This window comes from Lynx canadensis, chromosome B4 (genome assembly GCF_007474595.2).
Source record: "Lynx canadensis isolate LIC74 chromosome B4, mLynCan4.pri.v2, whole genome shotgun sequence".
Classification (NCBI taxonomy): Eukaryota; Metazoa; Chordata; class Mammalia; order Carnivora; family Felidae; genus Lynx; species Lynx canadensis.
Genome location: NC_044309.1, coordinates 130,105,634 through 130,121,334, shown reverse-complemented (window position 1 = coordinate 130,121,334; position 15,701 = coordinate 130,105,634). Strand labels below are relative to the sequence as shown.

General features: G+C 52.2%; 2 protein-coding genes across 14 annotated transcripts in view; one reads left to right on the top strand and one right to left on the bottom strand.

Annotated features, from left to right (window-relative positions):
- The window catches only part of CACNG2 (calcium voltage-gated channel auxiliary subunit gamma 2), a 108,954-nt gene that overhangs the window by 28,187 nt on the left and 65,066 nt on the right, over positions 1-15,701 (top strand). The window lies entirely within an intron of this gene.
- LOC115517677 overlaps positions 718-15,701 on the bottom strand; it is a 109,701-nt gene continuing 94,717 nt past the window's right edge. For 5 of the 13 annotated variants that reach the window (XR_004343902.1, XR_004343906.1, XR_004343896.1 and 2 more), the window contains 8 exons: positions 12,027-12,134; positions 10,699-10,855; positions 10,028-10,112; positions 9,076-9,256; positions 8,789-8,844; positions 7,152-7,402; positions 5,575-6,969; positions 718-2,146 (listed from right to left, as the gene is read on the bottom strand). Coding sequence is in view for 1 of the 13 variants with exons in the window: in XM_030320540.1 (XP_030176400.1) it covers positions 1,970-2,146; positions 5,575-5,675; positions 7,152-7,402; positions 8,789-8,844; positions 9,135-9,167 (618 nt within the window). In the remaining 12 variants the exon portion in view is untranslated. Of the gene's footprint in view, positions 2,147-5,574; positions 6,970-7,003; positions 7,052-7,151; positions 7,403-8,788; positions 8,845-9,075; positions 9,257-10,027; positions 10,113-10,698; positions 10,856-11,901; positions 12,135-12,444; positions 12,529-15,701 lie in introns of those variants that run through there. The other 8 variants (XR_004343897.1, XR_003970012.1, XR_004343903.1 and 5 more) reach the window with 8 other exon arrangements.

Genomic DNA, 15,701 nt, shown 5'->3' with positions numbered 1-15,701 from the left:
GGTCCGTGTCCCCTTGCCTCTCCTAGCAAGGAAAGGTTTCTAGCTTTTCTGCGAATTTCATCTGCGTCCTTCTTCCCATGATTCCTTAGTGCCCTTCTTTCTTGCCTTTTGTTGGGGTTACGGCTGTCTTGCCCCTCTGAGCCCCGTCCGTACCCTCTTATCTCCGCATATACCTCTCTTCTCTTCAAAAAGGCTGGTCACTTTTCCCACTAGTGGAAGCTTCTTTCCTGGGTGAGGGGCTGGGAGAAACTGGAGTCCCCCCACCCTCCACAGCAGAAGCTCTGGGTTCCTGACAGCCTGGAAAAGAGACAAGAGCTCTCTGTCTTGCAGGACGTGGAGCACAGAGGCTCCAGTCACGTCTGCAACTTAGAGCACAAGTGTCCCAGGACACACGGCCAGCCCTCTCCCTTTGGCCCACAGGAAGGCTGGGAATGTGCATGTGGTCAGAATATCCAAAAAAAAAAAGCTGTCTGTTGACCAGTCCGCGCTTTACAGAGCAGTGAGGTCCTGATACACAGATTTGCCTTAAGACGCCGGGGGTGGGGGGTGGGGGTGGCAGCTCTGAGCCTGTCTCTGGAACATGTCAGCCTGTAATCGCCCGTCAGTCACAGCCCTCATCAAGCAAATGCCAATTGCAAGCAACAGGCCTCACGAAAGGGTATGAATTATTTAAACCAATCAGCTGTCAATGAGCGCAACAATTACGGGGGTCGAATCCAAGGGGAAAGTGAAGTGGTATTTTTCAGCCTGCTTACAGATTGTCAGATTAATTTTCACTTATTTATTTCTGACCTTACGGAAAACGTATTAGCACAAGGTCAAAACATTTCTTTCTTTCTCTATAATTTGAGAACGTCAGAAGCATAGACATAGAAACCTGTAAAGAACAGACACTTTTCGGACCCGGCTGGCGATTCCGGCCGCCCGGCCTGCCCTTTTCACAGCTGACTTAAACTTTGAGCCTCTGTTTCTCCTTCAGAGAAGTCGGTATGAGAGGGCCTACCCTGAGAGTGTTCCGGACCCTGAGCTCGTTGTAGGTAGAGCCTATTTTAAAAGCTCAATAATTTGGCCACTATGATCATTATTCTTTTCGATTATCAGGTTGTGAAGATACAAACTTAAAAATAGATCCCTCCAAACACACCCACTAGTCAGAAGATGTTAAGCCTATAGAACCTGTATTTACATGTCAAGGTGAATGTTATTTGTAATTGACGTCACCTCGTATGTTAGGTCAAAAGTTGGGTTGTGGAGTTTTGAGCGCCAAATGATGAACTGCCCCGGATCGATTGGGTTTTTCCTTAAATTCTTTTTCCACGTTTGCCCTCCCATCGATAGTCAATCACAGTCTAGGCCAACACCCCGGTGCTGGTCACAGTACCTGGCACACGGTGGACTGTGTTTAATATAGGCTTATTATTGATTTTTTTTTTTGGATGAACGAAGTGTGTAAGGAGAATCTTATAGTTAGATCAGTGTTCTATGGAGGCTGAGAGGCAGAGGGAGACTTGATCCCTGTATTCAAATGGTTTATAATCTAAGTATGGAAAGAACGTGATCACAGGAGCGTGCACGCACACGCACACTCATGGACACACACGTGCTCATACGTGCACACGCACACGCATGCTGGCGACCATTGGTCCGCCACAGAGTAAAGCAGGTGGTTTGGACTCCGAGTGCCACGAGAGTTCAGACAGAACTTTCTGGCAGAGTCGAGACTCCAGCCAGGCCTCAGAGGGTGCGTGGGGGGGGGGGTAAGGACCCGAGGCAGGCCGATGTCACGGGGTGGGTGGGGAGGCAGGGAGCTTGATCCCCATGGAGCTCTGGCTTATACCGAGGAAGCCACGTGCCCCCGCGTAGCCAGGACAATTTGTGGAGTGGGCAGGGGGAGCCAGGGGCGAGGAAGAAGAGAGGGCCGGGAACTCAGCAGAGGTAGCAAAGGCCCCGGAAGCAGCGAGCAGTAGTATCATCTTCCTCCTGATTGTGCAGAGATCTGAGACGTCCGTGCGCCTGAACCGCTTAGAACAGTGCCCGGCACCAGGCAGGCACTGGGCGGGCTTTGCCACTTGGTGGTCGTAGTTAACATTACCCTTGAAGATCTTGACAAGTAGCCGCGTAGATGAACTGCTTTAGGAAGCCGAGTCTGGCAAAGCAAAAAAAACCAAGATAATTACCAGATATTTAGGCCAGAAGAGAACTGATTAGCATAGCTCTGTAAGGCACACTTTAACAACACCCAGTGACCTAATTTCTCGAAGGAGAAACATGAACCCTCGCTTTATTCCTCCCTGATCCAGAGGCAATGTGATGGCAAAACACAGTATTCCCTCCCCAGGCTCTTCCTCTCAAAGGGTTTTTAACCAGGGAAATCATCTGAACAGCCTCTCAAGCTTCTGCGTGGACTTAACATTTCCCCCATCACCAGGCATGTGCTTACTTTATAATAATAACTGGTCGCAAGCGCTCCTGGCCTGCACTTTCTCCCCGTTAAATGGCCAAATTCACCCAGCAGCCACTGCCTGAGGCGCAGTGCTACGTCCTGGACAGGACCCAGAGCTTAGAAACGAGGGCCAGGCCCTAACTGTCGAGTGAGGTCAAGGGCCACGGGAGCAGAACAATGAAATCAGTTCGAGGGACCAAACTCTACAGGGGGCTCAGCAGAGGCCCAAAAGAGGGAGTCGTGAGTTCCAGGGTGGACAAAGGGGTCCGAAGCAGAGGCCAGATCACCAAAAGCCTTGACTGCCAGGCTGGGAAGTGTGGCTTTCCCCTGAGGGCAACGAACGAACGTTTTAGAAAAGGGAGGGGTATATGCAGATTTAAAATAATGAGAGCAGCTCTTGTTAATTCAGCATCTACTAGGGGCCAGGTGCCGCTCTAAGTGCTTCATGCACATGGGCTCATTCTAGCTTCATGACTTGTGGGTGAGGAAATGGATGTCCAGAACGGGCAAGTAATCTGCCTGGGGTCACAAAGCGTGGGAAGGGGCACACCAGGCTTCGAACGTAGGCAGCCCCAGGACCCACATGCTCATCACCAGGCTCTACTCTTACTAGAAAAATCACTCTGTCTGCATGTGACGGTGGGCGCTGGGAGGACAGGAGCGAGGAGGCGTTTGGAACAAACCCAGCAGGTCCCCAAGGCTTCTCTTTGCCAACACTTCTTCCCGATAAGGCGTCTCCTCCCACTGGCCCCTCTGCCCCGTCCTGGGGTCCTTCCGGTGGGAACCTCCACCCCCAGCAGCCACCTGGGGGCATCCGCCAGGCCCTCCCCAAGGAGCCAGCCGCCCAGTGTACCCCCTCATCCGAGCTGAGTTGTAAAATCAGGAATCGATTTCTTCCGGGTCTATTCTCTTTACGTTTCAGCCTAAAACACATGCTTTTCTCCCTAGAAATTCCTATCTTAATTCTGCTTTCTTGTTCTGTAAACATTAGGAGATGATGCTTATGAGGAACTCCGTTTTATTACACTGCAGTCTAGCAAACATAATCGAATTAGGTGATGCTTTATTTGAGCACACTTCACCGGGTTCTTCCTCCCAGATAGCACCGGCCTCTCAGCTCGGGCTTCTTCGCGGCCTCTGAGCAGTGAGTAGGAAGAGAAAAGGCCTGGAAACCAAGCTCCCATCCTGGTCCCCCACCCTAGCGGGTGGCCTCAGACAGGCTGGCCTCTGACCTGAGCTTAGATCCCGTGTCCGGAAAGTGAGAGTGCAAATGGTGCCCGCCCCCTCTGTCTTGTAACGTGGCTTTTGAGATTAACCTGCGCCACCCTGGCCACTGGAGAAACTCCCCCCAAGAACACTGGGATGAACGTAAGCTCTGGGGGAACAGGAACTTTGGCGGTCCTTCCCATCACCGGATCCCCAGTGCCCAGAATAGTGCTTAGCACCGAGTGGTTTTCAGAATTTTTGAATGAATGAATGTCAAAATATGCCTCTCCGTTTCTCAGCATGCACGCATGTGTGTGTGTGTGTGTGTGTGTGTGTGTGTGTGTGAGAGAGAGAGAGAGAGAGAGAGAGCGAGAGAGAAAGAGAAGGAGAAAGAGAGAGAGACAGAGAGACCCTGCAACTTTCTGGGCTCTTCTATCCTTACTATAACACTTTTCAATTCTGTTGTGCGCTCCGAACCCGCCTTGCAATTCCTGGCTCACTAGGTCTGTGGAATTAGGTCTGCACGGTGTCAGGTTACAGACCTTTTTGGCCCCCTGGTGCACAGCCCAGCCAGAGGGAAGGAGGGGCGGGAAAGAAGCGGTTGCCCAGGCAGTGTGGAGGAGAGCCCTTGGAAATGAGGGTGTCGGTTATTGGACGTTCTCCTTAACGGACTCAGGTGTGGCCCCTCCTAGGCATGATTTGTGCTCGTCCCTGCAACTGACAGCCTGGTTCCTTCTGAGCCTCTTCGGGGCATCGGTGCCCTTGGTTAGAAGCGGGCCCATGTGACTGAGGCCCGTGTCCTGAATTTCCCTTGTCATCCAGCCCCCCACAGATGGGAGCTGGGTTAGGGCTGCCTTGTTCTTGCCTGGGACACAGCGGGTCCCCGTGACGTGGCTTTGCTGCACTCTGAACAGTATCAGGCAGTCATCTGAGGCGCCCAGGGATGCTGAGGACCGCGAGCAAGCAAACTCGTTGCATGTCTGCTTCCCACAGCTTGTGGGAGAGGCCCCCCTGAGACACATTAATAAAGATTAAAGGTCCTCCAGGCCCTGTGATCTTCGCCATGTCAAAAGGAAACAGTCACTTTTCCCTTCTCGCCGCCGTTTATTAATATTACAGGGCTTTGCTCTAAAAAGAAAAAAACGCAGGATGCTGGAGAAGATGGGTATTCTGAAGGCTCTCACTCTTATATCGCTTTGTCATTTCTCTGTGTGCATGAAGCACTCATCAAACCTCCAATTTCTCTGATTTGGGGGCGTGCAGGGATCACTCTTTCCTCTACGTGCCCCTTGGCCGAAACCAAAGACCTTCAGATTTAGGGGCCCCAAAGCAGACTGGGTCCACAGAGAGCAGGGCCGTCCAAGATGTCACCCGTGAGGGGGAAATACATCTCCCTGTCACTTCGTACGGTCTGAGCGCTTCCTCCAGCCAGACCCTGGAATAGGCACGTGTTGACAGATGCACCCAGGGGTCTGCTCTCGCAGGGCTTCTGTTCCGATCAGGACTTGCCTGAACCAGCCGGGGGGGATGGGAACCTGGGGTCCTCGATTGAGGTCTTTTTGGCTTTTAGCTATTATTATTCTCGAGACACATCCTGAGGGCTCAGGATTCATTCGACAGCTATTGTTTGAATCGCCACGTGGTGTGGGGTCGTGGGGCCATAGACACGCACCTACGCCAGGGTCCCAGAACAGAGCCGAATTAAAAGGGATGCGTTCCCAGCTGCCTCCTGGAGAGCGAAACTGAGTTCAGCTCCCGTCTCCCCAGCCACGAGGTGGAGAAAAGACCAACCCCACTGCAGAGGGGGCACGAACGGCCTTGCACGTGCCCGGGAGAAAGAAAGTGCTCTGGAGATTGAATCCATTGTAACTGTGCAGGGGGTGTGAGCCTGCGTCGAGGGGATGCCAGGCTACAGGAGCACCTACCTCTAGTGCCCTGGCAGGAGGGCTTCCTGGAGGAGGAGACACTTGAGCTGGGCCTTGAAGGACACACCAGACTGAGTCAGGCAGAGGTGGGGAAACAGTCACTGCAGGCAGAAGGAACACAGAGGCCAAGAGGCGTGGGTTCGCCCGGCGAGTTTGGGGAAATGTGAGGAGAGTAGAGGAAGGAGCAGGGACCGCGCCAGGAAATGGGATGAACGAGTGGCCCTGAGCAAGTTAGTGACCGCTCTGTGCCTCAGTTTCTCCAACTGTCAGGTGAGGCTATTTATAGATGTGATGACATCACAGGGCGGCTTAGAATAGTGCCTTAGAATATAATTAATAAGCTGCCATTAATTCTCTGGTCTCACAAAGAGGGATATCATCACACCCATTTTTCAGGTGAAGAAACCGAGGCTCAGAACAGTTAAGGAACTTGTCAAGGCCCCACTGGGAGTGAGCGTGGAAACACTGCTCAAATCCAGCCAGTCTGAGTCTCCGGCCCATTAGGCCACTTGGCCTCTCATCCCAGAGGTGCTCATCCTGTGACAAGGTCTGGGCCAGGTCTCCCCCCACCTAGGGGCCATCAGTTTTGACGCCCATTTCCCTCGGTGACATGCAGGGGGGCTAGTTCCCAAAACAGGTTTCCAGTGGGGATAACCCAGGCCTTCACAAGGGGGACCCTAGTTAAAATTTAGAGATTTGGGGACAGCAGCATCACTGGTGAAGGGGCAGCTGCTCTTAAGCACAGACCGCGGCCAAGCCCCTGACACTCGAGTCGGTGCCGAGCCCCGCTGACATCCTTCGTGGAGGGCAGTTATCAACCCCATTCGTAGACGAAGGCATCATAGGCACGGGAGAGTCCTCTGTACCAAGTCGCTCAGTTCAGAAGTGGCAGAGGTGAGATGCCACACCTCTTCTTCCCTGGAGATCACATAATCTCTGACAAAGGGGGTGATAGGTTTCAGCCTAAGGGGTATTCTCAGGAGGTCAGCACCTGAATTTTGCTCGCCAGCCTGCAGGGAGGGGACTGGAGAGAGCCACACTCGAGCCAGGAATGTGCCTAATCGATGTGTCCGCCCAGCTCCCTGTTCCATTTCTCGACACTGGATTTGGACGGGAGCCTCCACGCAATCCTGCTCTCACACGCAGCGCCTGGGAGCGCCGAGCACGAAAGTGATTGATTTCACGGTCACGGGGCTTATAGCCGAGGAACGCACGGCCCCGCGAAGGCCTGAGCTCCGAGAACATGTGCTAACACCGACACAGGGCATCAGCATCGTGGCCAGCAGTTATTGAGTGCCCACTGTCTACCGAGCGCTGCACGGCACTTTCACTGTATCTCCCTTAATCCTCTAATCATCTTGTGCTGTGACCATCTCCATTTTCCAGATGAGAACACTGAGGCACAGAAAGAGTAGGTAATTGACTCCAAGGCGCACAGCTCAGTTAAACACTGGTAAGACATCTGATCCAGGAAACCCTGGGTGAGTGGGGAGTGGATAGGGCTCGGGATGCATTCCCTGGGCAGATGGCCTCTGTGTTTATTTCACCACCCACCGCCCAACTGTAGGTGCACCCACCATGGGGGGCCTTGTAGGTGAGAACCGGGCCGCATGCACTCTGCCCCTCTTGCCTGGGCAAGACGGGGGGCCCGGGCCGGCAGAAGGAAGAAAGCCACCGCGCTGAAAGTGGCAACGTCTTTGTTTGTGTGGGAACTCGGTGCCATGTGCTCCATTCGGCTTGAATCACGCTGGCAAGAATTCCAGGAGCAAAACGTGGAGTTTCCTTGTGATTTTCCCAGACAGAGTGAGAATGGGCTGGAACGAAAGCACTAGGAGGAAACAATGCCGGAATGTGGCAGATGCCTTGTGCGCATCCAAGGGCCGCGGCAGCGGGGTGAAGGTAGCAAACAGAAGCCGAGGCCACAGGACTCTGTCTCCCCCCCCCGGTGATCGTCCCCAGGCAAGGGCAGGGAAATTTCCTGTTCGATTAGGAAGGGAATTCGACAAATATTTGCTGAGCGGCCCGCGTGTTATGCCAGATCCTGTCGTGGGCACCAGGGACGGGAGATGACTCAGGCTCATCCCTGCCCTGCAAGAGCTCACCGTCTGATGAGGGACAGTGACACATTAACACACAAGCACATACAATAAGGCAGCACAGCTGCGTGCTGGGTGATGAGAGGCAACTTGGGAGGCTGAGGCTTCTGCAGGTACCAGCCGCAGAGTCCCGAGGGGATTGTCCCCTTCTGGCTCCCAGAGGAGGCTGGGTAGTCAGACCACGCTAGAAGGTACGGGGCCACTGGGCCACTGTCCTCCCTGGAGCTCTGGTGGAAGGGAGCCAAGGCGAATGAGTCAGGCTCTTCTGGAGGACTGCTTACTCAGGCGGCCGAGGCAAGAGGAGCCGTGGGGGCCTCCTCTTGGGGCGGCAGGCTGGGGGAGGGGCAGCACGGGGAATTGGGATAGTCAAGGTTTTCCCTCTACCTGCTGGGTATTAGCAAACCGGCACAGGGGGGATTTGAACCCAAGTCAGTCTGGCGCAGAAAGCAAAGCCCAGCCCAGTCCATCAGAGTTCCACCTGTGTCCCCTTGCCCCCTCACCGTCTCTCTCCCCCCACCCTGCCATCAACCCCCTCCCTACAGTGGCCCCTGGGTCCTGCCTCTCTGGTCTCACTCCCTCCCTCGCCTGGCTAGTCTGCTGCTACTCAGCCTGGCCCACAGGAAGGAGTGTGGCTTTTTGAGTCAAGAAGGCACAGCACACCCTTACTAGCTGAGTGACCTTGGGCAAGTTACTTTAACCTTTCTGAGCCTCGGTTTCTCCCTTGTAAGATGAAGACCTGGGGGGCCTCTAGGAAGTGAGGCTTGTGGAACGTCAGCATACAGTTCTCTGCAGAGAAGCCATCTGACCAGCGTTAACTCCCTTCCTCCTCTCCTTTTCTCCTCCTCGAGAAATGCCAGTGGGATCTCCATGGTAGATGGGCTTCTGCCCACGCCCTCTGCCACACGGCCCCACCCCGGCCTCTTTTCCGATCGGGTTGAAGTCAGGTTGCTGTCTAGGACCTCCCCTTCGAAAGGATGGAACCCTGCCTTCCCTGTTTGCCTTAACAATGCGTTAGGAGTCTCTCAGTGGGACTCTGTCTACATCTACTGGGAAGCAGTGGGTATTTTCCCTCCCCCATCATCTCTTTCACTCCCAAAGGCCCGAAGTTTCCTACCCACCGGGCAGGGTGGTATTTCCTCTTCCGACAGGAGCTCCTCTCTGGCAAAGCCACGCGCTAGGGCAGAAAGGGCGTGCATTTTGGAGAAACACCTTGCGACTCATTCTCCCCTCTGCTCACTCCTGTGACATGCAGACCCCTTCCCTCCCTGGCAGTCACTGCTGCTCCCCCAGCCCAGATGCATCCCCCACTCAGCCCTTCCCACGCTGGGCTCTATCTTATCTCTGTCCCTGACTGCCCCCCCCAGCCCAAGGAGAACGCACCCCAATTCTCTCCCCATCACTGCACCTTGACCACTTCCTCTGTGGCACTATCCCAGCTGTGATTATCAGCTCTGCTTTGCTCACTCTCAACGTCCTCCGTGGATCGGGAAGCTCCATGAGGGCAGAACATTCCTGCTTTGGCCACTGGCCGGGTACCCAGTACCTGGGCAGGGTCTGGCACACGGTAGGCCCCGGGTATGAATGTGCTAGAAGAAGGAAGGGACCTGATGAGAGATGGTTGATGAGGACAGGCTTCAGTCTGAACTCCGTCCCAACACTCGGAAGCTGCAAGATAGTAAATTATCTAGCTTCTGAGCTTCATTGTCCTCATCTGTAAAATGGGAACAATAATAACCATTCCAAGTATTTTTCTGGTGCTCTCAGACATGAAATGCTCAGTACGTGGTGAGTGTTTCCTTCTGCTTGGCTTACCTCCCCCCGCCTCATTAACAGTCTGTCCAGTGGTGCCCACCCCTCCCCTGCTTTTTTGGCAAGGACAGCAGGTCCCCTCATGTTATGGGAGGAATCCGCCCTGACCGTGGTTCTTGTCCTGGTTTGAAATCCACAGCCCGGGGCCCGTCTTCCTCCCAATAAAGGTCAGAGTATTTTCCCTTTACACCTGCCCGCACTCAACTTCATGGGACATTTTTTTGGTTCGCTCCTGTGGCTTTGTGAAGTCTTTGTTCTTATTTGCTGCGTTTGTTCTGTAAGGATTCCCAGGGACCATGCTGGCACCCTACTGCAAACCAGGACATGCTGTAATACTCCATCATAATACACTTACATATGACAGCCCAAGCGGGACATCTGGACGGCCCCCTAGAAATGACAAGTCTACGGGCTCATTCCCCGCAGGCACAAAGTCCATGCCAGTCCCTGGTCTCACTGAATCTCTGTGGGGCCGTGGGCACTGAGAGCAGTTGGAAGAGGACAAGAATTTGAGAATTGCTTTGTGCCCCCGGGCACCAGAACCATACCAGGATTTCACCATCTGCCTGCTTCATTAGGGTCCCAGAGATCTCTGCGCCGGCTTGATATTCTGGAACCAGAAGCCTCGGCTCCCTGGGTCAGGGCAGAAGAAATACACAAACTTTAGGACATTCTTCCTTGTTACAGCACTGCCCATCCCCAGGCCAATCTTATCATCCAGTTAAAAAAAAAAAAAAAAGGTTTAAGATTATGAAAATGAAAAACACTGTACAAGTTGAAAAAACATTCTAGGCACAGACTATAAATCCAACGTCTAGTCCCATAAGCTCCTCAACCCAGGGACCATTCGTACAACTGCAGGCAATTCCAGCCCAGCGTCCCCCAGCCTGACTTCTGGAGCAGCCTCCACACCCCTCTCCCCACCCCCATCCCGCCCCCCAGCGGAGGCTTCCTGAACCCAGACTATGCTCCTCTGTCCTTGACACATGAGCCAAACGTGTTCTCCGGGACCAGAGTCTTTTGCTTTGAGGTTCTGTGTATCCCAAGGTCTAACCGCAAAGCTAACCTCCTTTCCGCACGCTGTTGGGACCCCAGACGTGGACGCCTGGGTTCTCTTTGCCCAAAGCTACTTGATCTCCCTTAAAGAAGGCACCAAGGCAAGAATTCAGCACTAATCCTCCACGACTAAGCCACAGACATTCCACACACATACGCATACACGGTCATCTCGCCACGAGGTTCGTGCCACATGGCGCGGCCCCCATTATCCACAGTCGCTGTCCGGCACTTCTCTGTGCCAGGCGCTGTGCCCCGTGCTGGGCTGCAATGGTGAGCAGAGCAGACAAACGTCCTCCCCCTCGTGACGCGCCCTCATGCTACAGGAGATAGACAAGAAACAAACAAAAAAGCAGAATATAGGTCAGATGGAGGTAAGTGCTCTGGAGAATTCAACAGGGAAGGAGGCCGGGGACGGGCAGCCAGGGGAGGAGCAATCTGAGTAGGGAAGGCCGGAGAAGGGCGGCCTCAGTGGGAAGAACATCAAGGAAGTGAGGAGAAGAGCCACATATCTGGGGCAGAGCCTCGTGTGGCAGGAGAAACAGGAATGTGCTCTGTGCATTTGAGGAAGTGCAAACAGGCCAGAGTTCCTGGAGCTAGGGGAGGCTAGGGAGGCAGCAGGGGCCAGACTGAAAGGACTTTCTTTGACTTTTGCTCTGAGCACAGTGGAAGCCTTTGGAGGGCTTTGAGTGGAGGAGGGTAGTGATCTGGTTGGTGGGTGGGGAACAGACCACAGGGGCCAGAGTGGAAGTAGGAAGGCCAGTCAGGAGGCCATTATACCAGTCCCAATGAGCGAGGACGCGGCTTACGCTGGGGGATGGGGAGGGTGATGAGAAGTGGTTGGATTTGGGCTGTGTGTTTAAGGTAAAACCAACAAGATTTGCTGTGGATTGAATGTGGGTTTTGAGAATAACACGAGTCAAGGATGAGTCTAAATTTGGGGGCCAGCTTAGAATCATGAGCACACACACTAGTACGCAGCCTTTCCAGTCCCTGAATCATTTATAAGAAAGCCAATTGCAAGAGCCCAGCACCATTTCCTGGGTACGTTCAGCTCCTGAGTTAAATTAGTTCCCAGAGGTAACAAGTTAGAGTCTATCTGTCAGACCGTTCCATCCTATGCTGCTTGAATGTTTCCGGTAGCCCTTGGTGTGGACCTAGCTAAAGAGAGATCTGGAAGTCTTAAGTAAATCACGGCCATTGGTAAGCCTCCTTCATTTGTTCAAAAAACATGTACTGATTATGTGCCAGCAGGTATGGTCTTAGCTCTGGGCTGAATCTATAAAGAACAATAAAACATAGCTGGTCCCTATCCTCCCGAGTCTTCTGGCCAAGGAAGGGAGACAAAATGTAAACTGTGAATTACCACGTCGAGGGGGGTGGGGTACCAAAATAGGACCTAACCAAACTGATGGCCAGGATGTCAAGAAGCTAGCAATTGCTGAAGGGGTGGAGGAAAGCTTCACTTGGTCCAGACTTGAATTACTTAACCAAGACCTCGGGTAGGAGCACCGACATTCTCCTTACAGGAACTATTCTGTCATAAACGCATGCACTTGAGGAGTCCTAAAACATCATAAAGCTCCAAGTGGCTCAACTCTGCAAAAAAAAAAAAAAAAAAAAAAGTCACATCTTAGTCAAAGAATTAAAAGAATTCTAATCCAATGTCTACTCCTGGTCCCTAAAGAACACGAATCCCTAGAGACGAAACAATTCCTAACCCACAGAAACAGCTCTCACTTCTATTGCCTCCTACACCAGACCCCAGAAGTCTCTGGCCCAGGCCCCAGCATTCTGGCCTCTCCTCTCCCCAGCCACAGCTGCCTTTAGTCGTGATGCACTCAGGCTCCCTCGCTATTCCTCCCCCCACCCCCCACCCCCCCCCCCCCCCCCCCCCCCCGCTTTCTACCTGCCTCTCTGCTTCTCTCAACTGTTTCCTCGTCCTGCACAGTAAGGATCCACAGGCCAGTCTGGCAAAGGCTGGGTCTTTCAACTTTTCAAAAGAAGCCAAATATTCAGTTTTTCATGTGAAACCTCCCAATTTATCCATGTTAGCAACTCATCCACATTTTTAAAAGAAAAGAAAAAAAAAAAGGAAAGAAATACCATGGGGACCAACTTTGTGTTTGCATAACAAAAGATTTCTGCAGACAGTCCAGCCCCCGTGCCCCGCATGGGGGCAACTTTGCCTCTTGGCCCTACTGCTTGCTTAACTTAATGCCAGGAACATGGCCTGAGGCTTGTCTGCCTCCTCGGGACTCGAGTGAAAGTTAACTAGCCATTGAAGACCCGACCTAAATTAATTGCTCAGCAGGGCATCTTGCCCCACATTCACTCACTTGAGCAGCATTACTGAGCACCTGCCGTGTGCTTGCTGACGGCCCACTGGGCAGAGACCTCAGAGGTGCAGTCCCTGCCCTTGTAACCCTACAATCCTGTGGTCGAAGGAGGGGAGAGGGGGAAATGGGTGATGGGCATTGAGGAAGGCACTTGCTGGGACGAGGACTGGGTGTTGTACATAAGCAATGGATCATGGGAATCTACCCCCAAAACCAAGAGCACACTACACAGTATATTAGCCAACTTGACAATAAATTTTAAAAAGAGAGAGAGAAAAAAAAAAAAAAACAATCAAGAAAACACATCCGGGCGCCTGGGTGGTTCAGTTGGTTGAGCTTCCAACTCTTGATATTGGCTCAGGTCAGGATCTCAGGGTCATGAATGGAGCCCCGAATTGGGCTCCACGCTGAGCACAGGGCTTGCTTGAGATTCTCTCTCTCTCCCTTTGCTCCTCTCCCATGCTCACACTCTAAGAAAAGAAAAGAAAAGAAAAGAAAAGAAAAGAAAAGAAAAGAAAAGAAAAGAAAGCACACCATTGTCCAGTTGCTGCTATTGTAAGACTTACAGAGAAGGGGTGTGTGGAGGGTGCTTCTGTGATAGCGAATAATGGGGAGATTTAACTCAGGGGTTCAGGAAAGGGATGAGAGTGAGCAAGAGCTAGAGGGAGTGAAAGGTGTTCTGGAAACAGGGGACAGAAGGGTTTGCATGCAAACAACAATGTATTTGCAGGGCCAAAAGGAGGCCCAAGAGGCTGCATTGCCAAGACGGAGGGCAGGGTATGGCAGAAGAGGCAGACGGGGTCAGCTCGAGCAGGCCCTTGAGGTCATGCCAGGGACTTTGACCTTCATCCTGGGCTCTACGGGTAGAAGGTAGCAACTATGGGGAGTGGTTGGAGGGGACATATGGGGACGATGGAGACCAGTTAAGAAGCACATTACAAGGAAGCATCCAGGTAGTTTGGCTGAGGGTGGTACTGAGAAAATGGAGAGGAGTAGACAGATCTAAAATATATTTAAGGAACAAAACGGATGGAACTTGCACGTGGGAGTCCAAGGAAGTTGGTAAGTGTCAAGGGTGACTCCCTTGATTTCTGGCTGGTGTAACCAGGACTCATCTACTGACAAATATTTCTCTCTTTTTTTAATGTTCTTTTTATTTCTTTCTGAAGGAGAGAGAGACAAAGCACGAGCAGGGGAGGGGCAGAGAGAGAGGGAGACACAGAATCTGAAGCAGGCTCCAGGCTCCAGGCAGTCAGCACAGAGCCCGACGCGGGGCTTGAACCCACGAACTGTGAGATCATGACCTGAGCCGAAGTCAGACGCTCAACCGACCGAGCCACCCAGGCACCCCACAAATATTTCTTGAGCATCTGTCCCATACATAGATCTGTTCTAGGTCTAAGGTTACAGTGATGGACAAAAGAGGTGAGGACCCCTGCCCTTGTGGTTCACTCCCCAGTGGGGATTGATGCAACAAAATAAGTCAAAGATATAGCATGTTGCTAAGACCAGCTACATAATTTGTGGGACCAAGGTCAAAACTTGCAGGGCCCCTTGTTTAAAAAAAGATATCTTGGGGTGCCTGGGTGGCTCAGCTGGTTAAGCGTCCCGACTCATCATCTCAGCTCAGGGCTGGATCTGAGGGTGGTGAGCTCAAGTCCCATGTTGGGGGTCCATGCAGGACATGAAGCCTACTTAATTTAAAAAATTAGAAAGATACTAATGGAATCAGAGTCGGCAACACGGAGCACTAAGCCAAGCACAGACTCCTTCTAAGCACAGGGTGGACACCCATGAAGCGAGCCCCACACATTGCAGAGACAAAATCTAAGGAGAAAAACACACTGGGGACATGGGCTAGAGTGTTTCTGGGGAAGGGAAGTTGCAATATTTCATAGAATAGATAGGGAAGGTCTTAGTGGGAAGGAATGTTTGAAAAACTACCTGAAGGAGACGAGAGACCAAATAATATCTAGGAAATAATAAATACATAAATAATAACTATCTAGGGAAGGTGTTTTTGGTAGAGGAAACAGCTAGTGCAAAGGTCCTGAGGCAGGAGTGTGCCCGCTGTGTTGAGGAACAGCAGGAGGCCAGTGTGGCTGAAATGAAGCAAGCAAAGGAGAGAGGGCCCATTGGGAAACCTTTGCAGGGAAAATGGTGGTTAAGATCAGGAGGATGTGGTAGGAGGAAAGGACCAGACTTGCGTCAGGACTTGCTGATAGATGGGATGTGCCTGGGATTAAAGGGAGAAGAAAGGAGCAAGGACAATCCCCTGGATTCTGCCATGAGCTGATGGACGGTGTGGATGGGCCATTTACCCAGACAATGAAGGAAACATTAAAATTTCAACCGGATAAGGAAATGTTGTTGGATAAGGGGTTAGTTGGACAGGGAAGTGATGCATGGATGTTTGCCCTGGGGTCCCAGAAATGGAAACGCAAAGAAGGTGATGGGAAAGGGAGGCAGTTTGAGCAGAAGGAACCACGTTCCCGGCATGGACTTGCGGGGGGCACTCTGAGCAAGGTTGTGCTGGACAGAAGGTGTGAGGGGTGGACGGCAATACAAACCAGAGACGCCAGCGGGAACCTAGTGAGGGAGGATGCTTGTTTCACATTCCCAAGAGCGCTGGGCCCTAGGACATTTCCACATCGGTGGTTTCTGGGCTATTTATTTCACCGATACAGAATCATCACTGTACAATTGTACGGTACTGTTTTTTCTGTTGCTTAATTTGGAAATCATGTGCTCTTTTTTAATTATTTGCATTCAATTATGGACCTCTTGGACACCTGCCACGGTGTGCTGGAATTATTTTATAAAGGGC